The sequence below is a fragment of the Doryrhamphus excisus genome, chromosome 14 (assembly GCF_030265055.1).
Source record: "Doryrhamphus excisus isolate RoL2022-K1 chromosome 14, RoL_Dexc_1.0, whole genome shotgun sequence".
NCBI classification, from domain to species: Eukaryota; Metazoa; Chordata; class Actinopteri; order Syngnathiformes; family Syngnathidae; genus Doryrhamphus; species Doryrhamphus excisus.
Genome location: NC_080479.1, coordinates 231,781 through 257,241, shown reverse-complemented (window position 1 = coordinate 257,241; position 25,461 = coordinate 231,781). Strand labels below are relative to the sequence as shown.

At 41.3% G+C, this 25,461-nt stretch overlaps 1 protein-coding gene across 1 annotated transcript in view; it reads left to right on the top strand.

Moving 5' to 3' along the window:
- The first annotated feature begins 6,524 nt into the window (after nt 1–6,524).
- Nucleotides 6,525–25,461, top strand: part of LOC131101942 (gamma-aminobutyric acid type B receptor subunit 2-like) — a 136,543-nt gene continuing 117,606 nt past the window's right edge. Inside the window, exon 1 of the mRNA XM_058047357.1 lies at nt 6,525–7,391. Within this exon, the coding sequence (XP_057903340.1) occupies nt 7,074–7,391 (318 nt within the window). The 5' untranslated portion in view covers nt 6,525–7,073. The remainder of the gene's footprint in view (nt 7,392–25,461) is intronic.

Genomic DNA, 25,461 nt, shown 5'->3' with positions numbered 1-25,461 from the left:
AGGCGGACGCCATCTTTTTTTTTTAATTCAGTCGTGTTTCTCACGAGTTAGCCAGGATTATCCGTACTCGGACAGTGATCCAATGTCAATATGTGACTGATCACATCTAGAGTAAAAAAAAACGATCCATCCGTTCGACTTTTCCGTCTTTGACTCTCAGACGCTTAAAAGTCGCTTATCGTGATGTTTGTATCCCTGCGCCCAAAATGGCCGCCATGCGTCGAATCTACCCGTCCCCCTGCAGCGTTCCACCACTGATTGCTCAAGTGCAAACATCTGCGTGTTTTTTTTTTTTTTTTTGCAGCGTGTCCATCATTAGCGCTAATGTATCGGCTCGACATCTCGTTAAGGGAGGGCCGGCATCACGCGGGGCGCTGATTGAAGGGTCCATGAATGATTCATGACGCCCAGCCAAACGCACGCCAGCATCCGCAACGGTTATTTTATCCGGTTAGACGTCGCTGTGTTGATTGTTGGTGGAATTAGGAGATTATTATTTAACAAGCGGCCTCGGCTGACTTTCAGTCATGTGACCCATTCCCGGTTTGCTGTGGTATTCCGAGTCTTCTAAGGATATGTTGGCCATTAAGAGAATAACAGCATCCTTGATTGCCCGCCTGTCTTTATCCTTAAGTGGCCTAGCAATTAAATGGCACGGCGCTTAACCATTTGGATCTGATTAACGGGTGGCGACAGATGGAACGAGGAAGCCGTTAAGGTCAACCAACCGGGCGGGCGATGTCGCTAACCTTAGCATGCCGGAGAGACGCGATGGAGGAGACCATAAAAATGACACCTCGAGATTGTTTTTTTTCATGATTCTTTCTATCTATACTATTGAGTGAGGGTGACGTAATCACAAATGACGTAATCACTTATTGTTGAATAGACCGTGATGCATTAGCAAAAAAGTGGCCAAAAAAAACAAGACAAGCTAAATAAAAATGGTAATTTAATTTAATTTAATTTAATTTAATTTAATTTAATTTAATTTAATTTAATTTAATTTAATTTAATTTAATTTAATTTAATTTAAAATTGGGTGGTGGTATGACGTAATCACAAATTGTTGAATAGACCGTGACGCATTAGCAAAAAATGTGGCCAAAAAAAACAAGACAAGCTAAATTAAAATTTTAATTTAATTCATTAATTTAATTTAATTTAATTTAATTTAATTTAATTTAATTTAATTTAATTTAATTTAATTTAATTTAATTTAATTTAATTTAATTTAATTTAATTTAATTTAATTTAATTTAATTTAATTTAATTTAATTTAATTTAATTTAATTTAATTTGGGGGGGTGGTATGACGTAATCGCGAATTGTTGAATAGACCGTGACGCATTAGCAAAAAATGTGGCCAAAAAAAACAAGACAAGCTAAATAAAAATTTTAATTTAATTTAATTTAATTAGGGTGGTGGTATGATGTAATCACAAATTGTTGAGTAGACCGTGACGCATTAGCAAAAAATGCGGCCAAAAAAACCAAGACAGGCTAAATAAAAATGGTAATTTAATTTAATTTAATTTGATTTAATTTAATTTAATTTAATTTAATTTAATTTAATTTGATTTAATTTAATTTAATTTAATTTAATTTAATTTTATTTTATTTTATTTTATTTTATTTTATTTTATTTTATTTTATTTTATTTTATTTTATTTTATTTTATTTTATTTTATTTTATTTTATTTTATTTTATTTTATTTTATTTTATTTTGAATGAGTTGATGGACGAGGTGTCTGATTACCCCTTAAATATAGCGATACCGACCCTTCCTGCTACGTGTTCTTATTCTCCGACCACATTTATAAAGGTTGCTGCGCAGAATGGGCTCTTAGCTGTCAGGCCCATATTAACAACGATGAATAATAGGATGGGCTTTGCTTTTGCAGGCCCATAAAATGAGTCATCTCAACCTGGCTCTTAACGTGTCTCCTTTGCTTTGCAGCTAGCTGACCTAGCTGGGCTTCGTTAAAAAGTAGCGGCGCACAAGACGGATGCCGGGATGGAACGTCTCTCACCGCAAACGTTATTTATATTTTAACACATTCATTGAGCTTCCGCAAATTTTTTTTCACGAACCGTGAAAGAAATGTAGCTAAAATACGTCTTCTTGTATGATTGTATCAGTATGATTGTTTGCGCCCCCCGGTGGCCAAACAATGCATTTATCTTTCAGCGCAAGCATGAAGGAAAGAAACAGATGGCGACAAACACTTGACCTAATTCTTCATCTCATTTCCTCTTTGGCTAGTCCTTCCTGGAAATGACCAGATCCCATTCGGATCAGGAACGGTAAACAAGCAGAATCCTGTGCTTGGAATTTGGGAAAAACAGGCTTCATATTTTGGCGGAGCGGGAGGGAAAATGGGAGCGCTGTGTGTGTGTGTGGAAAAGGAAGCGGCTGGCAGGTGGGATACTTGACAGCGCGATCAATGATCACTTCATCATTTTTAGCATCAAGCAGCACTCGAGTGAAGCTCCTCTCCACGCTAGCGCCCGTTAGCCTGTAGCTCCACACGTGCTATTAGCTGCTTTTGCTAGGACCCCGCGCTTGCTTGCATCACGCCGGGTCAAACGTTCCTAACGTGCCGTTAGCGTTCGGAAAGCTTTCCTCACATTACCCCCCACAGCCCACCGGCTCCCACCCTTCCACTCTCTCTCTCTTCCCACGCCTGGTTAACAATCCTGTGAATTATACCGCGATTGTATTGTATTTTTTTTTTATCGGCGCACGCGGGGGCTGCGGGGGAAGTTAATCCCCTCACACATGAATAGAAAAGCACTCGGCCAGGCTCCGACCTACAGGAAGTGCAGCTAATGGACTCTCCTCAGCTCCATGTGAGCTCAAGTGGGTCCAAATGTACACATTTTGCTCCACAACCGTTGATGACACCCTCGTTTACCTCTCTTTAGGACACGGTGGAAGACAGGCATGGTACCCACTCCGCTATCGGGTACTACCGGCTCCTTTTCGGCCACAGTCTCCTCTTGGATGGAATTGGTCTCCCGACTGACTCTAACGTTTGCAAACGTTAGCTTCCCCTGGACAACGCAGTATTTATTCCACTCCGCAGTCTCCTTGGATGGAATTTGTCTCCTAAGCAGTGATTGACATTGTAACAAAAATTCAGTATTCGACTCCACTTTGCCGCCCTCAGTCTCCTCTTGGATAAAATTACTCTGCTGACAAAAAAATCGACATTGTAGCATTTGAAAATACAGTTAACACACGTTAACATCAGCTTACTCTGAATGCTTTCGTATCTGACTCCATAGTCTCCACTTTGTCGCCCTCAGTCTCCTCTTGGATAAAATGAGTCTGCCGACTAAAAATCGACATTGTAGCATTTGAAAATACAGTCAACACACATTAATATCAGCTTACTCTGCATGCTTTTGTATCTGACTCCACAGTCTCCACTTTGTCGCCCTCAGTCTCGTCTTGGATAAAATTGGTCCCTGATTGATGATTGACGTTATAACATATGATGCTACAAAGTGAAAAAAACACATTTGCTTTAGCTTACCCTAAATGCTGCAGTATTATACTCCACAGTCTCCACTTTGTCGCCCTCAGTCTCCTCTTGGATAGAATTGGTCTCCCGACTGACTCTAACGTTTGTGGACACAAAATGACACAAGGAAGCACAAATGCAAACGTTAGCTTCCCCTGGACAACGCAGTATTTATTCCACTCCGCAGTCTCTTTGCCGCCCTTAGTCTCCTCTTGGATAAAATGAGTCTGCCGACTAAAAATCGTCATTGTAGCATTTGAAAATACAGTTAGCACACATTAACATCAGCTTACTCTGCATGCTTTTGTATCTGACTCCACAGTCTCCACTTTGTCGCCCTCAGTCTCGTCTTGGATAAAATTGGTCCCTGATTGATGATTGACGTTATAACATATGATGCTACAAAGTGAAAAAAACACATTCGCTTTAGCTTACCCCAAATGCTGCAGTATTATACTCCACAGTCTCCACTTTGTCGCCCTCAGTCTCCTCTTGGATGGAATTGGTCCCCCGACTGACTCTAACGTTTGTGGACACAAAATGACACAAGGAAGCATAAATGCAAACGTTTTTATTCCACTCCACAGTCTCCTTGGGTAGAATTTGTCTCCTAAGCAGTGATTGACATTGTAACAAAAAATTGTCAGCATGCTTCAGTATTTGACTCCGGATTGCCGCCCTCAGTCTCCTCTTGGATAAAATGAGTCTGCCGACTAAAACATCTACATTGTAGCATTTGAAAATACAGTTAGCACACATTAACATCAGCTTACTCTGCATGCTTTTGTATCTGACTCCACAGTCTCCACTTTGTTGCCCTCAGTCTCCTCTTGGTTAAAATTGGTCTCCGATAGATGATTATAACATATGATGCTACAAAGTGAAAAAAACATGTTCGCTTTAGCTTACCCTAAATGCTGCAGTATTATACTCCACAGTCTCCACTTTGTCGCCCTCAGTCTCGTCTTGGATAAAATGAGTCTGCCGACTAAAAATCGACATTGTAGCGTTTGAAAATACAGTTAACACATGTTAACATCAGCTTGCCCTGCATGCTTTGGTATCTGACTCCACAGTCTCCACTTTGTCGCCCTCAGTCTCCTCTTGGATAAAATGAGTCTGCCGACTAAAAATCGACATTGTAGCATTTGAAAATACAGTCAACACACATTAATATCAGCTTACTCTGCATGCTTTTGTATCTGACTCCACAGTCTCCACTTTGTCGCCCTCAGTCTCGTCTTGGATAAAATTGGTCCCTGATTGATGATTGACGTTATAACATATGATGCTACAAAGTGAAAAAAACACATTCGCTTTAGCTTACCCTAAATGCTGCAGTATTATACTCCACAGTCTCCACTTTGTCGCCCTCAGTCTCCTCTTGGATAGAATTGGTCTCCCGACTGACTCTAACGTTTGTGGACACAAAATGACACAAGGAAGCACAAATGCAAACGTTAGTTTCCCCTGGACAACGCAGTATTTATTCCACTCCGCAGTCTCTTTGCCGCCCTTAGTCTCCTCTTGGATAAAATGAGTCTGCCGACTAAAAATCGTCATTGTAGCATTTGAAAATACAGTTAGCACACATTAACATCAGCTTACTCTGCATGCTTTTGCAGTCTCCACTTTGTCGCCCTCAGTCTCATCTTGGATAAAATTGGTCCCTGATCGATGATTGACGTTATAGCATATGGTGCTACAAAGTGAAAAAAACACATTCGCTTTAGCTTACCCTAAAAGCTGCAGTATTATACTCCACAGTCTCCACTTTGTCGCCCTCAGTCTCGTCTTGGATAAAATTGGTCCCTGATTGATGATTGACGTATGATGCTATAAAGTGAAAAACATGTTCGCTTAAGCTTACCCTAAAAGCTGCAGTATTATACTCCACAGTCTCCACTTTGTCGCCCTCAGTCTCGTCTTGGATAAAATTACTCTGCCGATGAAAAATCAACATTATAGCATTTGAAAATACAGTTAACACACGTTAACATCAGTTTATTAGTAGCTCTTAGATTGACGTTGGACACAGAAATGTTATACTCCACCGTGCTGCCCTCAGTCTCCCCTTTGTCTGCTGACTGTCGCCAACATTGTGACATATGAGATTCTGTGGCCAAAGTGACCACTGTAAGCACACAGGCTAATTTGAGCTCGCCCTGCATGCTGCGGTATACACAATCCCCACTCACCACTTGGCTGCCCTCAGTCTCCTTTAGGGTAAACGTTTCTTATGATGAGTGATCAACATTGTAAGAAAATAACAAAAACACACATATGTACTAAAGTCATTCTCCCCTGCATGCGTCATTTAAGAGTTCTGTTAATGACGGAGATTGTTGTTCTACGTCGTTGTTGTTGTTGTTGTTGTTCAGTGTCTCTTAGTTTAGTACTGTGTGTGTTTTGAACGTCTGACTTTCTGGTCCCCTGAGGTGGCCGTGTCGCTGCTGACGATACAGTAACCAAAATAATAGCAACAGCTCTTCGTCGGCTGCAGTCTGCAGTAGTACTGCACAGTAGTAGTATTGCACAGTAGTACACGTTCTTAAAGCAATACTTTTCTGCGTTGGATATGGTTGGTTTGTGGTTACGTACTTCCACCGCATGAGCTGAATGTGTTGACGTATTGAAACCGATTTGACTTTGGGCTCACCTGAAGTGTGATTACCGCGTCGATGGCCGCGAGTACACCGTAGATGTAGTATTACAGTACAGGGTATACTGTATATCAACATGCAGCGTGATGAAGAGTGCTGTGCTTAGAGTGTAACATAAAAGCCCAGTTAAATCCCTCTTGGCTGTCATGAGTCTGCCCTGCAAAAGCCTGTGCAGCCCCCCCCCCCCCTCCCCCCCTCACCCCCCCCTCCTCCCTCCATCCATCCATCCCTCTCTATCTCTCCTCCCCTCCTCCGCATCCTCCCTCTCTCTCTCTCCTCCTCTCCATCCTCCACTCTCCTCCCGTGCGCACCACCAACACCACCAGCAGCATCAGCGGTGCCTCTCTGACGCACCATCCGAGGATGAGCATCCCTCCTGCGGGCTGACTCCCTCGACATCCGCCCCCCCACCCCCACCTCCGCGCCCCTTCGCGTTGTGTTGCGTTCGCTGCCGGTGCGCTGCGTGCTTTTTGATCAGCGAGGATTTGCGCACTCTTGGCTGGGAATTTACTTGCTGGAGAGTCATCATCATCATCATCACCATCATCATCATCATCGATCCTGTTCTTCTTGGGCTTTTTTCGGGAGGGGTGGGCAAGGGGGCACACTCGGTCGCTGTGAGTGTTTCAAAGGTGAAGCATCGCTCGGATTGGAATATTCTACTCACTCCTGCAGTTTTTTGTTGTTTTTTTTCCCCTCCGAATTGTCATCGTCTCCCCACTGCGGGGGCTGCTGCGGATTTTAGCGCCTGCTCCCTCTCCTTGTCAGCTGGGGGCGGGCGGGGGCGGGGGAGGGCTCGGCGAAGCATCCCGGAGCGGGACCACCCCGGATCGAGTCGGCGATGCCCGGCCTGTGACACGGCGGCGGGATCCTCGTAGCATGGCCCCAGCCCGGAGGGAGCGCAGCGGCCGGGGGATGCTCCTCCTGGCGGCGGGCTGCCTGCTCCTGGGCGCCGCGCTGCTGCCGCCGGCGCTGGCCAAGGTGTGCAACGACCGCACCAAGCGCGGCCAGGACAACAGCTGGTTCGCCCGGGACGGAGAGAATCTGCCCATCATGGTGCTCATGCCCATGAACGAGTCGGCGCTCATGAGCGGCATCAGCCAGGGAATCGAACCCGCCGTGCAGCTCGCCATCCAGCACATGAGGGAGTCCAGGAAGTACTCGTTCTCCCTCATCACCAAAATCTACGACACCGAGGTAAGACGTTTGGAAATTCTGCCTGTGCCGTGACGTCATCGCACGCCATTCTTCCTTATTACTGAGCTCACCTTAATTGCTTCCGAACCTTCCTCTCGCTTTCATTGGCGCCGCGCGGCTGCTGTTCCCCTCCGGCGCCGGCAGATGGCGTAGTTTCACTTGCCTTGCCTTGGACAATCCACGGCCGGCATTCCACAGCTGCTAATGATTATTGATGACCCGATAGCCGACGTTAGCAACGACTTACTTCAACATATTAGCTGGACTCCGGCAATGTGTGCGGAGTCTTCTTTTACGCTTTTTGCCGGAAAAAAAAAAAAAAAAACAGGGCAAAAAAAGACTGCATCGGTTGCCATGCCAACGCAGGAGGAAGGCGCTAGTTGGACTCAACTGTGGCTTCCATCCATCCGTCCATCCGTCCATCCATCTGTCATGTCGCTGCTGGTAATCATCTCATGGTCACGCTTCTGTTTTTACCTGTGGGGGGGGCACGGGGGGGGGGGGCGTCGACTCACCTGGTGATGCTTGCATTGTAGACAAAGCGCCAATGAGCCCCCTTAAGGGGCATGCTACCTAAGGGATGTGCTGCAATGATTTACAATTGGGGGACGGGGGGCGGGGTGGGGGGGGGGTCTGGAGTCTGCAGTTGGCCCCTGCATGCGTCAAAGGTTTTGCACCCGGATGCGGGTGCCTACCTGGTTGGGAAGTCGGAATTATTGGTCACTTAAAGCCTTCCAGTTCAACGTAAACAAAAAACATGGCCGACAGCCGCCATAAACACGTATGTTGTTTTGGTGACTCACAGCAGCAACCATTTTTATTTGTTACATAATTCTATACATGGATTATGTGTCCGTGTGTACTACTCACAAAAAGTTAGGCGTATTTCCGTCGCGGTTACTTTCCCACAAAAGCAACGCTGACACATGGAAATGTCTACGGTGTGTTCAATGTCTCATCTCAGTTTGTTTCCTCCATGCGTTTGGCACTCAAGCAGAAACACGGCAAAAAAAAAAAAAATGCGACAAACATGGCAGTTTACCCAGCATGCTTTGTGGCGGGAAAAATATGGGTGTCATTTTGTGTTGCGCGTAGACATTGTCAAGTTTGCGTGACTGGTCATGACGCAAAAGTTTGATCAGAGCGAATACCGTATTTTCAAAAACTCAGCCCTTTATTAAAATTGTCCTTAGTGAATTATTTTTTAATTATTTTGTTAGTATAGTTTGTAGTTTGTAACTGGCTGATATTAAAGATTATGTACATGTAATATAACACTATATTAATCTACTGTAGCCATCTACTGTACGGAGTTGGAAGCACAAGCTGGTGGTAATGTGTTTGTGAGCAATGGCAAACGGGTACTGCAAATCTATCTGTGGCGGTCCAAATGTATTTGTGGCGGGCTCTGAGAAGTAAATTATTCTGAAGTGGCCCCCCCAATCCTTTTTGGACCAGGAAAAGATTCCCTACTGAAGTCCTAGAAAGTCCAAGAAATGTTTCAAAAAAATTATTTTCAAAATAATTTTTTTGCCCTAGGGATGTGCTGGTTATTCAGTCTTATATTTTAGGATTTTCCCTTGTTATCCATTTTCATAATTTCCCTAACTTTTCCCTTATTTTTCCAGAAAATCTCAAAATGTTTTTTTATTATTTTCTGGAAAATGTACCTTATTTTCCCCTGAAGTTAAAAAAAAAAATTCCCATAATTTTTTGTCCTAGGGATGTGCTGGTTATTCAGTCTTAATATTTTATGATTTTCCCTTGTTATCCATTTTCATTATTTCACTACATTTTCCCTTATTTTCCCAGAAAATCTCAAAATGTTTTTTTTTCTGGAAAATGTACCTTATTTTCCCCTGAAGTTAAAAAAAAAATTTAAATCCCATATTTTTTTGCCCTTGGGATGTGCTGGTTATTCGGTCTTAATATTTTATGATTTTTCCCTTGTTATCTATTTTCATTATTTCCCTAAAATGTCCCTTATTTTTCCAGAAAATCTCAAAATGTTTTTTAATTTTCTGAAAATGTACCTTATTTTCCCCTAAAGTAAAAAAAAAATCACATATTTTTTTGCCCTAGAGATGTGCTGGTTATTTGGTCTTAATATTTTATGATTTTTCCCTTGTTATCCATTTTCGTTATTTCCCTAAATTTTCCCTTATTTTTCCAGAAAATCTCAAAATGTTTTTTTTTATTTCTGGAAAATGTACCTTATTTTCCCCTGAAGTAAAAAAAAAATCCCATATGTTTTTTCCCTAGGGATGTGCTGGTTATTCGGTCTTAATATTTTATGATTTTCCCTTCATTCTATCCATTTTCATTATTTTCCTAAATTTTCCCTTATTTTTCCAGAAAATCTAAAAAAAAAAAATTCTGGAAAATGTTATTTTATTATTATTTATTTTATTTTTTTATATTTATATTTATTTTATTTTCCCCTGAAGTAAAAAAATTAAAGTAAAAAAAAATATATATATTTAAATATATAATAAATATAATATATTATATATATATATATATAAACATATATATATTTGTTTCTTATTGTCCCTGATTTCCCTTCATATTTGTGTGACATGACCCTTATTTATCCAACAGCCCTGTTGTATATTACTGCATCAGCCAGGAAAAGCCATGTATACTGTAAATACCTTATATTGGCATGAGTAGTTGCCACATGCAGTATCAGCAGTACAGTCCTAATATTTCAACCTGAGAGCGGCGTTCTTGCTTTCCAAGTAATACAGTCGGTGTCGTCATACTTAGAAGTCAGATGTCCGATCTCCGAGGTTTGCCATGGTATGAAAAGCGTCTTATTATTTCATCGGTAAAAACGAATATGATAAAAAAAAAAAAAGGGAAACAAAGGCGTCTCTGGGGCGTGAGAGAATATTTCCAAGCTTGCGGTAATCATCCGGCACAGCTTGGAGCGCTAAAAGTCAACAGCGGAGACCGGGGGCAAGCGCTGCATTTGAATATGAAAATTATTGAATATTTACACGGACAACAAGCGAGCCAGCAGCAGCCGGAGCGGGGCTCAGGTGTTAGTATGCTAAGTTAGCGTGTTAGCATGCGTGGGGCTGTTGTGGTGCTTCCGTGCATTGGTTGAAAGAGTGTGCACGTGCGTGTGTGCGTGCATGTGTGGCTGCTGGGATTTAGCCAGGCAGATGTAAGTAATCAGTCCCAGAGCAGAGGCTCTTTATCCCTTTATCCCCTGTTGGTGAAGCCACGGGGTCGAGCGAGCGGGGGCCCGGTCTTTCCCCCGGTGCTGGGCGGCCCGCTGGTGCTGCTGCTGCTGCTGATGATGATGATGATATTGATGACGATGATGATATTGATGATGATGTGGGCTCGGACCACAAGGCATTGAATTCCCGACAAGGCGTGGACAAAAAAACTGATAATGTTTTTTAGCTTTTTGAAATAAAAAAACAGGTAGAGAAGAGAGGAACGTGGTGGATTAAAAAAAAATCAACTGAGGGCTTAGCTTAGCGCTCAGGATGGGAGCCGCCGCCACGGCTCCTCCGTCGTGGCTCTTGATGTGTGAGTGTGGATTTTAGCGTAGACCAGGACTGATACTGTAGCCGGGCAGGCTTAGAGGATCAAGGCTTTGCTGGAGATGGAGATGGAGAGAGACCGCGGGGCGAGCTGGAGGAGATGCTACTTTGCCATCTTAGAGAAGCCACTCAGGCAAAGACACTCGAAGTATGGGCTTGATTGCTGGTTCGATTCCACGCGCTGCTTGCATATGCAAAGACGGAGAAGGTCACCCCGTTTATGATTTTCACTTGTTATCCATTTTCATTATTTCCCTAAATTTTCCCTTATTTTTCCAGAAAATCTCAAAATGTTTTTTTTATTTTCTGGAAAATGTACCTTATTTTCCCCTGAAGTTAAAAAAAATTCCCATAATTTTTTGCCCTAGAGATGTGCTGGTTATTTGGTCTTAATATTTTATGATTTTTCCCTTGTTATCCATTTTCGTTATTTCCCTAAATTTTCCCTTATTTTTCCAGAAAATCTCAAAATGTTTTTTTTATTTTCTGGAAAATGTACCTTATTTTCCCCTGAAGTTAAAAAAAATTCCCATAATTTTTTGCCCTAGAGATGTGCTGGTTATTTGGTCTTAATATTTTATGATTTTTCCCTTGTTATCCATTTTCGTTATTTCCCTAAATTTTCCCTTATTTTTCCAGAAAATCTCAAAATGTTTTTTTTATTTTCTGGAAAATGTACCTTATTTTCCCCTGAAGTTAAAAAAAAATTCCCATAATTTTTTGCCCTAGAGATGTGCTGGTTATTTGGTCTTAATATTTTATGATTTTTCCCTTGTTATCCATTTTCGTTATTTCCCTAAATTTTCCCTTATTTTTCCAGAAAATCTCAAAATGTTTTTTTTATTTTCTGGAAAATGTACCTTATTTTCCCCTGAAGTTAAAAAAAAATTCCCATAATTTTTTGCCCTAGAGATGTGCTGGTTATTTGGTCTTAATATTTTATGATTTTTCCCTTGTTATCCATTTTCGTTATTTCCCTAAATTTTCCCTTAATTTTCCAGAAAATCTCAAAATGTTTTTTTTATTTTCTGGAAAATGTACCTTATTTTCCCCTGAAGTTAAAAAAAATTCCCATAATTTTTTGCCCTAGAGATGTGCTGGTTATTTGGTCTTAATATTTTATGATTTTTCCTTTGTTATCCATTTTCGTTATTTCCCTAAATTTTCCCTTATTTTTCCAGAAAATCTCAAAATGTTTTTTTTATTTTCTGGAAAATGTACCTTATTTTCCCCTGAAGTTAAAAAAAAATTCCCATAATTTTTTGCCCTAGAGATGTGCTGGTTATTTGGTCTTAATATTTTATGATTTTTCCCTTGTTATCCATTTTCGTTATTTCCCTAAATTTTCCCTTAATTTTCCAGAAAATCTCAAAATGTTTTTTTTATTTTCTGGAAAATGTACCTTATTTTCCCCTGAAGTTAAAAAAAATTCCCATAATTTTTTGCCCTAGAGATGTGCTGGTTATTTGGTCTTAATATTTTATGATTTTTCCCTTGTTATCCATTTTGGTTATTTCCCTAAATGTTCCCTTATTTTTCCAGAAAATCTCAAAATGTTTTTTTTTATTTTCTGGAAAATGTACCTTATTTTCCCCTGAAGTTAAAAAAAAATTCCCATAATTTTTTGCCCTAGAGATGTGCTGGTTATTTGGTCTTAATATTTTATGATTTTTCCCTTGTTATCCATTTTCATTATTTCCCTAAATTTTCCCTTATTTTTCCAGAAAATCTCAAAATGTTTTTTTTATTTTCTGGAAAATGTACCTTATTTTCCCCTGAAGTAAAAAAACAAAACAAAACAAAATCCCATATGTTTTTGCCCTAGAGATGTGCTGGTTATTCGGTCTTAATATTTTAATATCTTAATATTTTGCAAATGTGTCATCACCCGGATTGATGGCGGCTCTGCTCAGTTGATGACACTGGTGGCGCCCCAGTGGGCGGTGGTCAATCAAGCTTTGGAATTCACGTTCACATCCATATGTAATATGTAATATATAATACATATATGTACACTCCATGTTTTAGCATCATGGACCGGCAAACTAATGCAATATTAAAAAATGTAACTAAAAATGACCACATTTTTGGGGTCGTAAATTGAGACTACCACCAAAAAGAACTAATTAATAATTATTGTATTTTTATTTATTATTTTTTTATGTTTTAGGAGTCGGTGTTGGTGATTTTTCCTCATTTTTATCCTAATTTCCCATATTATCTGGAAAGTTTATTTTCAAAATTTTCTTAAATTTTCCCTTATTTTATCTGGAAAGTTTATTTTCAAAATTTTCTTAAATTTTCCCTTATTTTATCTGGAAAGTTTATTTTCAAAATTTTCTTAAATTTTCCCTTATTTTATCTGGAAAGTTTATTTTCAAAATTTTCTTAAATTTTCCCCTTATTTTATCTGGAAAGTTTATTTTCAAAATTTTCTTAAATCTTCCCTTATTTTACTGCATATTTTTTTTCTAATATTTTGTTATTGTTCTGGAAAATGTCCTCCAATTTTATTTCTTAAATTTTTTTCCCCCAATTTTTCTTATTGCCCCAAATTTTCCTGAAACTTGTTGCCCTTGCTAATTTCCCTTATTCTTTCTTTATTTTCCTGGAAAGTTTCCCATATTTTTCTTTAATTTTCCCTTACTTTCTGGGAATGTTTAGTCATTATTTTCCCTTGTTTTCTTTTCTTTTTCTGGAAAAGTAATCATGTTTTCAGTTGTTATTTTTCTGGGAAGTTTGCCTTAGTATTTTCCCGCTTTTACAGTTTTTCTTCCCACATATTTTTCATTATTTTTCCCCAAATGTAATTTTTTTCAGTGCAATTTCTCTACTTTTTTCCCCTTATTTTGAAAGTCAAACGTTGCCAGGTGTGCTAGGGCCGTGTGAGAGCTTGATTGACAGCGCCACCATGTGATGTACAGCATCTCCCATACGTTGACCATCCAACCAGCATCCCAGGAAGCAGAGTAGGTGTTGTTGTGACACGTTGTCAGCCTTTTGTTGGCGCCGCGTCAGCAGGCGAAGAGTTAGCTTCCACAAGTTGTAGTCCATGCGGTCGCTCGTATGAAAAGGGGCGTTAGGGGCGTATTTATTAGGGGGGGGGTGTCAAATCTGAACGGCACATCCAGGGAAGAACACGTACGTAAACGTGGGCTATCGTGTAAATGTCAAGAAAGTGCTCTTCGGAGAGAGCGACTACGGCGGCGTGGAAAGAAAGTGCTGAGCGTGGCTCAACGCCAGCGCTGACCCGGCACTGATAGCGGGGATCAATGTGCAGCGGCCCTTCTCGTGGAATGAGAAGGATCTCAGGGGACAAACGGAGAGAGCGGTGAGAGAGAGATGAGTACGAGATGGAAGTCCCGAAATAGGGTGCTATCATCTTTCCGCAGGAAGACGCCTCTTCATTCCACGATAACGTGGAGCCATTTATCCCAAAAGCAACGTCCAAGACCCTCGGCCGTCGTGGCGCCGCGTCCTCTGTGGGCAAACAGGAAGCGAGCGCATAAGAGCGTTCACGTGACGATCACATATGGCGCAGGTTGGCGGACAGGCCGCCCGGCGGCACCGCCTGGGGTCGGGAACCATGTGCTCGCTAGTTAGCTCACGTTTGGCGCCAGATTGTTTTGTGCACAAATTAGCATTGTTTAGCATTCCCACCCTCGTCCACCCCAAAACACCGAACCCGAACCGTCGCCTCGCACCAGCAAAGACCACCCTGAAGTCCAAAACGCTTTGGTTGGACCATCTTTCTACCACATGTTGGGAACAGTTCTTGTTACCTTGTTACCTTGTTACCTTCTTACCTTGTTACCTTCTTACCTTGTTACCTTGTTACCTTGTTCTACCACATGTTGGGAACAGTTCTTGTTACCTTGTTACCTTGTTACCTTGTTACCTTGTTACCTTGTTCTACCACATGTTGGGAACAGTTCTTGTTACCTTGTTACCTTGTTCTACCACATGTTGGGAACACTTCTTGTTACCTTGTTACCTTGTTACCTTGTTACCATGTTACCTTGTTACCTTGTTCTACCACATGTTGGGAACAGTTCTTGTTACCATGTTACCTTGTTACCTTGTTCTACCCCATGTTGGGAACACTTCTTGTTACCTTGTTACCTTGTTACCATGTTACCTTGTTACCTTGTTCTACCACATGTTGGGAACAGTTCTTGTTACCTTGTTACCTTGTTCTACCACATGTTGGGAACAGTTCTTGTTACCTTGTTACCTTGTTACCTTGTTCTACCCCATGTTGGGAACAGTTCTTGTTACCTTGTTACCTTGTTACCTTGTTACCTTGTTCTACCACATGTTGGGAACAGTTCTTGTTACCTTCTTGCCATGTTACCTTGTTACCTTGTTCTACCCCATGTTGGGAACAGTTCTTGTTACCTTGTTACCTTGTTACCTTGTTCTACCACATGTTGGGAACAGTTCTTGTTACCTTGTTACCTTGTTACCTTGTTCTACCACATGTTGGGAACAGTTCTTGTTACCTTGTTACCTTGTTACCATGTTACCTTGTTACCTTGTTCTACCACATGTTGGGAACAGTTCTTGTTACCTTGTTACCTTGTTACCTTGTTACCTTGTTCTACCACATGTTGGGAACAGTTCTTGTTACCTTGTTACCTTGTTACCTTGTTACCATGTTACCTTGTTACCTTGTTCTACCACATATTGGGAACAGTTCTTGTCACCTTGTCACCTTGTCACCTTGTCACCTTGTCACCTTGTCACCTTGTCACCTTGTCACCTTGCTGTTGTCCATCTCTCGATATATAGAGCCCTGTCACATGTGACAAGAGATTTTTGCACTTGGTCCTCAAAAACAGCACAGCGCTCCTGTCATATGGAGGATCTTTGACTAGTATTTTGCAGTAGCTCCTCCAAAGGATCTTTGACTATTTTTTGTTAGAAACGTTAACGTTAGAAAATGAATGAATGTTTATGATTCATCTTGTTTGTTATGCTATGCTAGCACCCAGCGTGATGCCGCGTCGGCACCATTTCACAAAGACGGCGTACCTAATGTTATGACCCACGAGTCGCCGAGCTTTACCGATCCATCTTCTTCCAGACTCCCAAGGCCTGCCTCGAGGCCTTATCACCTTTCACAATAAAAGCTGTCGCGACTTAACAAAGGGCAAAGCGTAAAAAGCGTGGCGGGGTTGGGAAGGAAGGAAGGAAGGAAGGAAGGAAGGAAGGAAGGTCGTTATTTTGACAGCCGCCATAAAACGCTAAGACGACACTCGCCGACCTTCTGCTAAACCGAAGAAGCCAAAGAAAAACATCACAACTTTTATATTGGAGGGTAACTCCATGGGACTGTGCATTTTATGTTTAATACAGAGCAAAGACACCGCTCAAAATTGTTGTTGTCTGACGTTCCTTCTTAGTTGGACATGCTTCCATCGACATTCCGTGACTTTGGCAGATCCGGAACTTATGGAAGAGGCACGCGTCACTCTTTAGGAACGTAGCAAAACATGCTAACCATTAAAAGCTAGCCTCCTCTTTAGCGCAGTTGGAGTTTATTTTTTTATTTTGGAATGTGACCTCGTATCACTCATGACACATGTGCTTCATCACCCCCCCACCCCCCCATGCTAACCATGCTAACCAAAACATGCTAACCATTAAAAGCTAGCCTCCTCTTTAGCACAGTTGGAGTTTATTTTTTTATTTTGGAATGTGACCTCGTATCACTCATGACACATGTGCTTCATCACCCCCCCATGCTAACCATGCTAACCAAAACATGCTAACCATTAAAAGCTAGCCTCCTTATTAGCACAGTTGGAGTTTATTTTTTTATTTTGGAATGTGACCTCGTATCACTCATGACACATGTGCTTCATCACCCCCCCCCATGCTAACCATGCTAACCAAAACATGCTAACCATTAAAACCTAGCCTCCTCTTTAGCGCAGTTGGAGTTTATTTTTTTATTTTGGAATGTGACCTCGTATCACTCATGACACATGTGCTTCATCACCCCCCCATGCTAACCATGCTAACCAAAACATGCTAACCATTAAAACCTAGCCTCCTTATTAGCGCAGTTGGAGTTTATTTTTTTATTTTGGAATGTGACCTCGTATCACTCATGACACATGTGCTTCATCACCCCCCCATGCTAACCATGCTAACCAAAACATGCTAACCATTAAAAGCTAGCCTCCTTATTAGCACAGTTGGAGTTTATTTTTTTATTTTGGAATGTGACCTCGTATCACTCATGACACATGTGCTTCATCACCCCCCCCATGCTAACCATGCTAACCAAAACATGCTAACCATTAAAAGCTAGCCTCCTTATTAGCACAGTCGGAGTTTATTTTTTTATTTTGGAATGTGACCTCGTATCACTCATGACACATGTGCTTCATCACCCCCCCCATGCTAACCATGCTAACCAAAACATGCTAACCATTAAAACCTAGCCTCCTTATTAGCACAGTTGGAGTTTATTTTTTTATTTTGGAATATGACCTCGTATCACTCATGACACATGTGCTTCATCACCCCCCCCCATGCTAACCATGCTAACCAAAACATGCTAACCATTAAAAGCTAGCCTCCTTATTAGCACAGTCGGAGTTTATTTTTTTATTTTGGAATGTGACCTCGTATCACCCATGACACATGTGCTTCATCACCCCCCCCCATGCTAACCATGTTAACCAAAACATGCTAACCATTAAAAGCTAGCCTCCTTATTAGCACAGTTGGAGTTTATTTTTTTTATTTTGGAATGTGACCTCGTATCACTCATGACACATGTGCTTCATCACCCCCCCCCCATGCTAACCATGCTAACCAAAACATGCTAACCATTAAAAGCTAGCCTCCTTATTAGCACAGTTGGAGTTTATTTTTTTATTTTGGAATGTGACCTCGTATCACTCATGACACATGTGCTTCATCACCCCCCCCATGCTAACCATGCTAACCAAAACATGCTAACCATTAAAAGCTAGCCTCCTTATTAGCACAGTTGGAGTTTATTTTTTTATTTTGGAATGTGACCTCGTATCACTCATGACACATGTGCTTCATCACCCCCCCATGCTAACCATGCTAACCAAAACATGCTAACCATTAAAAGCTAGCCTCCTTATTAGCACAGTTGGAGTTTATTTTTTATTTTGGAATGTGACCTCGTATCACTCATGACACATGTGCTTCATCACCCCTCCCCCATGCTAACCATGCTAACCAAAACATGCTAACCATTAAAAGCTAGCCTCCTTATTAGCACAGTTGGATTTTATTTTTTATTTTGGAATGTGACCTCGTATCACTCATGATACATGTGCTTCATCACCCCCCATGCTAACCATGCTAACCAAAACATGCTAACCATTAAAACCTAGCCTCCTTATTAGCACAGTTGGAGTTTATTTTTTTATTTTGGAATGTGACCTCGTATCACTCATGACACATGTGCTTCATCACCCCCCCCCCATGCTAACCATGCTAACCAAAACAGGCTAACCATTAAAAGCTAGCCTCCTTATTAGCACAGTTGGAGTTTATTTTTTTATTTTGGAATGTGACCTCGTATCACTCATGACACATGTGCTTCATCACCCCCCCCCCCGCCCCCCCGCCATCCCGCCCCCAGAGGCCTGCTGGCACTTGACGCCGGTTCCCAGAGGGCGGACATGTTTGTTGTCATGGGCGCAGCTGGGACTTGCGGACGGTGGCGGGTTGCCACGGAAGAGCAATGATGCCGATTGCTCGGTCGCGTGTTCTATTCCTCTTTATCATCATCATCGTCATCATCATCATCATGGTCGCACCTGGCTGCGGTCTAGGAGGACGTGTCTTATTTTTTTCCCCTTGTGCTCCTCCCGGAGGACATTGTCTCGGTTTGCGCTGTGCAGCTGCTTGTGTATCACATCTCCAGATTCTTTTCTTAGGAATAATTAGGAACGCCACTTTCTGTTCCTGATGTAGAGAATAACATCCATGAAGGTATGAAGAACATCTCTGTGGTGAACCAGAATGGACGTCTGACCTGCCAAATGGAGCAAAGTCTTAACTTCTGTGTTGATGCTTTCCTTTTCCTTGGCGCGCTTGCCTTAAACTTGCTTTTCTCAACACACGTCCAAGTTTTATGACTTATTAAAAAGTCCCTGCCGGGGTTTGAAACGGTTCCATGAAGTCAGTGGCCATGTTTTCCTCCTCTGGCCGTGACTTGGCTTCCTGTTTAAGCCCGAGGTTAGTGGAATAGTGGAATAGTGGAATAGTGGAATTTCATCCTTGTCGGTACGTCATAATCCCACACGGACGAGCGGGCGTAAGGACATGCAAAGATTAGTGTGGATGGAGCTTGGTCGCCAATGATCTCTTATCGTCGTGACGCACATGTGTGTGTGTGTGTGTGTGTGTGTGTGTGTGTGTGTGTCTGTGTGTTGGTGGCTATCGCTCTTAGCACACAATAGACCTGGCCAACTGTCGTCTGCTAACGAGCCTCAGCAATCAGCCAAGTGGCAGCGGCAAAGAAAAAGGTCCGGCATGCGGCTGGTCACATGGTCACACGGTCACATGGTCACATGGTCACACGGTCACATGGTCGCACACCCACTGCATGGCGGGACCAAGACCGAGAAGAAAGTCTTCTTGTCTTTTGCGGCATCTTCACTCAAAACAGGATCTTTGACAAGATGTACTGTAGATCCCTAAAAACAACGCTCCTGTTATATATAGAGGATCTTTGACTGGCGTTTTGGCACTAGGTCTAGGTACTTAAAAACAGCAGGGTAGACTTTTGACTGACAGTAGCTTCATAAAAAATTGTTCCTTTTATAAAGACAAGCTCTTAAAGAGTAGCGTTTCTGAACTTGGTCCTCAAAAACTGCAGTCCTCCTGTCGTACAGATGATCTTTGACCACCATTTTACCAGTCGGTCCTCAAAAACAGCATTGCGCTAATGTTATAAGCAAGATCTTTGACTGTCGTTTTTTTGTACCAGGTCCTCAAAAACAGCCCCTGCATATCGAGGACCAGCAGTAAGGTTTCAAAAACAGCAGAGCACTCCTGCTAAGTAGAGGATCTTTGACTAACATTTTTTTCAGTAAATCTTTAAAAACAGCAGAACACCTTTCATATAGCAAGGATCATTGACTAGCATTAAGTTCTCAAAAACAGCAGATTGCTCCTGCAAATAGAGGATCATTGACCACCGTTTTACCAGTCGGTCCTCAAAAACAGCATTGCGCTAATGTTATAAGCAAGATCTTTGATAGTCGTTTTTTTGTACAAGGTCCTCAAAAACAGCCCAGTGCCCCTGCATATCGAGGACCAGCAGTAAGTTATCAAAAACAGCAGAACACTATTCATATAGAGAGGATCATTGACTAGCATTAAGTTCTCAAAAACAGCAGATTGCTCCTGCATATAGAGGATCTTTGACCACCGTTTTACTAGTCGGTCCTCAAAAACAGCAGCATGCTCCTGTGAAGTATATGCAAGATCTTTGACTAGCGTTTTTTTTGCACCAGGTCCTCAAAAACAGCCCAGTGCCCATGCATATCGAGGACCAGCAGTAAGTTCTCAAAAACAGCAGAGCACTCCTGCTATGTAGAGGATCTTTGACTAACATTTTTTGCAGTAAATCCTCAAAAACAGCAGAGCACTCCTACTATGTAGAGGATCTTTGACTAACATTTTTTGCAGTAAATCCTCAAAAACAGCAGATTACTTCTGCATATCGAGGATCTTTGACCACCATTTTATTAGTCGGTCCTCAAAAACAGCAGCGTGCTCCTGTTATGTATATGCAAGATCTTTGACTGGCGTTTTTTTTGCACCAGGTCCTCAAAAACAGCCCAGTGCCCCTGCATATCGAGGACCAGCAGTAAGTTCTCAAAAACAGCAGAGCACTCCTGCTATGTAGAGGATCTTTGACTAACATTTTTTGCAGTGAATCCTCAAAAACAGCAGATTACTTCTGCATATCGAGGATCTTTGACCACCATTTTATTAGTCGGTCCTCAAAAACAGCAGTGTGCTCCTGTTATGTATATGCAAGATCTTTGACTGGCGTTTTTTTTGCACCAGGTCCTCAAAAACAGTCCAGTGCCCATGCATATCATGGACCAGCATGAAGTTGTCAAAAACAGCAGAGCACTTGTGCTATGTAGAGGATCTTTGACTAACACTTTTTGCAGTAAATCCTCAAAAACAGCAGATTGCTCCTGCATATAGAGGATCTTTGACCACCATTTTACTAGTCGGTCCCCAAAAACAGCAGCGTGCTCCTGTTATCATTGACTAGCATGAAGTTCTCAAAAACAGCAGCGCGCTCCGTCATATACTGGAACTTTTCCAGAAGTCTGAGAAGATGCAAATGCAGCTTCGGGCCGCGTCAACGCCCAGCGTCAGCCATCTTTGCGTCTGCCTGTGAGGTGAAACGGCAGCCATGGCGCCGTGAAGTCGGCACGGGGGAATGTTATTTCCGTGATGTCATGCGGCATTCCCGCTCGCTGCTCCGTGATGTTTATCGGCCGTTCACAAGCTTTTTACGACCGCGCTTGCCGCTGATTGATGTCGCCAACCAGCGGGCGACACGGCGAGCGGCGAGCGGCGAGCGGCGGCGGCGGCGAGGAGGAAGTAGGCTGCCTATCACGTTAATTCAATGGAGCGCCGGCGGATAGCGAGGGAGATTTCATTATCCCGCGTGAGGGTGGAGAATTCCAGCGGCCATCTGGACGGATGCAAGACATTACCTCCGAGCTTGTTACGGCGTTTAGTACCTCCGCCAAGGCGCTACTTAGCCGCAGTTTGATGCCGACGCAAATGAGGATTGTTTTTTTTTTTTTTAACGGGACAGAATTCCAAAGCGGCCTTTTGTTGACTCAAAGTTGCTCCGGTTTGCCGTCGTCGTTGTTATTTTTGTATGCTAACACCAATTAGCAAGGCCATTAAAGCCATCAGGACCCCCCCATTCCACCTCCCGTGGGGCGTGAAAAAAACAACAATAAAATGAATTCCAAAGTTGACTTTTTACACGGCAACACCTTTTTGGCCCCCACCGGCACACAAACATGGCCGCCCGGCGCCTCATTACACATGTTAATGGCGTTTAGGAAGCCAGCGCACACCTTGTACATTTATGCATGAGGCCCATAAATCCCTGCTAATTGCACCCGAGAGCCACTTTCCATGTGGAACGTTACATTTAGCCACCTTTACACCCAGCGGTCCAGTTCTGGTGTCCACGCCAGGCTTTGGAACACGAGTCTGACCACCCACAGGGGACACACCCACCCCCCAGGGACATAAATAGGGAGACTCCACGTCTAAAAATGCTGAAAAAGCTGAAAAATCGAACTGGGAAAAACATTGAAAACAATAACAAATAACAAAAATTCCGAGTTTGAATTCCGGGTTTCACTTCAAAAATAGATGTAAACGTACAATTTGTCTGATTATTTTTCCCACTTAGCAACTGGTAACAGAAGTACCAAGAATGCTAATCGAACTCGGTGACAATTATTTTCATGATTTTAAATGATTTTTTTTAATGTTTTTTTTTTAGCTAGCTAGCTCCCTCGTAGCTTTGTGCTGAATCATACTGGAATAATGTGACTGGTAGACAACAAAAACATCCCGAAGGCCTACCAAACAAGAAAAAATAAACTTATTTCTGAAATAAACTAAAAAAACTAAAACTAAAATAAAAAAAACTAAAATAAACTTTTTTTCAGTTAAAAATATGCCAACAACAAACGTTGCAAAGATAACAAAAATCATTTTTTTTTGTTGGAGACTTCTAAACTATCTAGCTAGCCATGTAGCTTTGTGAATTTGTCATATTTTTTTTCTCCTCCGTTTAGCCACTCGTAGCGTACGAGTAGCATACTACTGTGACTGCTAGCGAAAACGTCAAAAAATGCATACCGGACTTGTTGAAAATGATTTCCATGATTTTAAACCAGCTAGCTAGCTGCTTAGTAGCTTTGTGGCGAATCATACTGGAATAATGTGACTGGTAGACAACAAAAACACCAAAAAAGACTACCAAACAAGAAAAATAACTTATTTCTGTAAAAAAATAAAATGTGTCAACAACAAATATTGCAAAGATAACAAAAATCATTTTTATTTTTTTGTTGGAGACTTCTAAACTATCTAGCTAGCCATGTAGCTTTGTGAATTTGTCATATTTTTTTCTCCTCCGTTTAGCCACTCGTAGCATACTAGTAGCATACTACTGTGACTGCTAGCCAAAATGTCAAAAAATGCATACCGGACTTGTTGAAAATGATTTCCATGATTTTAAACCAGCTAGCTAGCTGCTTAGTAGCTTTGTGGCTAATCATATTGTCAACAACAGTCAATCAAACAAGGAAAATAATTTTTTCCTGTTAAAAATGTTCCAACAATTTTTTTTGTTGGAGAGTAGCTAGCTAGTCATGTAGCTCCGAGAATTTGTCATATTTTTTTTCCTATTTATTTAGCCACTGGTAGCATACTACTGTGACTGCTAGCCAAAATGTCAAAAAAATGCATACCGTACTTGTTGAAAATGATTTCCATGATTTTAAACCAGCTAGCTAGCTCCTTAGTAGCTTTGTGGCGAATCATGTTGTCAACAACAGTCAATCAAACAAGGAAAATAACTTTTTTCTGTTAAAAATGTTCCAACAATTGTTTTTGTTGGAGACTTAAAAACTATCTAGCTAGCCACGTTAGCTCCGAGAATTTGTCTTATTTTTTTTTCCTGTTCGTTTAGCCACTCCTAGCATACTACTGTGACTGCTAGCCAAAATGTCAAAAAATGCATACCGTACTTGTTGAAAATGATTTCCATGATTTTAAACCAGCTAGCTAGCTCCTTAGTAGCTTTGTGGTGAATCATATTGTCAACAACAGTCAATCAAACAAAGAAAATAACTTTTTTCTGTTAATTTTTTTTTGTTGGAGACTTCAAAACTATCTAGCTAGCCATGTAGCTTTGTGAATTTGTCATATTTTTTTTCTCCTCCGTTTAGCCACTCGTAGCATACTACTATGACTGCTAGCCAAAATGTCAAAAAATGCGTACCGTACTTGTTGAAAATGATTTCCATGATTTTAAACCAGCTAGCTAGCTCCTTAGTAGCTTTGTGGTGAATCATATTGTCAACAACAGTCAATCAAACACAGAAAATAACTTTTTTCTGTAAAATTTATTTTTGTTGGAGACTTCAAAACTATCTAGCTAGCCATGTAGCTTTGTGAATTTGTCATATTTTTTTTCCTCCTCCGTTTAGCCACTCATAGCATACTACTATGACTGCTAGCCAAAATGTCAAAAAATGCATACCAGACATGGTGAAAATGTTTTCCATTATTTAAACTAGCAAGCTAGCAGCATAAAGTTAATATGTTAATCATCTTTTGGATTCTTCTTACCTTAAACGTGTGACAAAAATGTGTTGAAAAGTGTAATGAAAAACACACCAAAAAACTACTGAACATGGAAAATGTTTTTTTTTGGCTGAGACAAAAGTAGTTAGCTAGCAGATTTCTAGCTTAGCAATAGGTTGCTTGTATCGTACTACTGCGACTGGTAACGAAAACGCTAAGATAGGTGATGATTTTTATGATTTTAAACTAGCTAACAGATTGTAGATTTTTTTTTATTCCTGACCTAGCTAGCAGTGACCAAAATGATGAAAATGCTAAACTATTTTCATGATTTTAAACTAGCGAGCTAGCAGCTAGCAGCGTAGATCTCAACGTGGAATTGGATTCTAGAACAAAACAGAACAAAAGACTGTAAACATTCCGATGTGAACATTGATTTTGTATTAATATCCTAGCTCTGTATTCAATATAAAGTCTATTGTGGGATTCCGGCAAGTTAGAACTTGCATGTTGTTGTTGTAATTGTGGTTTTGTGCGTGATGCTAACACAAGCATCCTCCGCCTGGACTCGTCTTTTTACCCAATCAAAGAGCGGCACATCACAGTGTCTCACATACGCGATATGAATCAGAATAATTCATGCCGGACGCCTCCCTCCACATAAATATTAGCCGTGGACGCACACACACAAACACACACAAACACACACATATACACACACACGCTGGGGAGATCCTATTGATCCGTGGGAACGCTGACTGGAATTACATTTTCACAAGTGAGTCTCTCATCTCCGTGTGCCAAATGTTACCTTTTTTTTTAATCTTTTATTTCATTTTATTCTGTTCACTTCTGTTATTTGCCTCCGTATTAGTGTGTACTCATTAATCAATAGCGGGCCGATTTAGCTTTGTCTTTATTTTATAATGTCATTAATAAAAATAAAAAAAAAATTTATTAGTATCACATTTTTCCACCTTTGTTCCTCATTTTGCTAGTATTAAAATGTACACTTTTTACAGGTTGGTCATTTGCTTACGTTCTTATGTATGGTTTAGTGGAAGCAAGTCTTGTACTACGTTTTCTTACCCCACTGTGATTTTACAAAAATTGCACACAAAATTTAACAAAAAAATCAT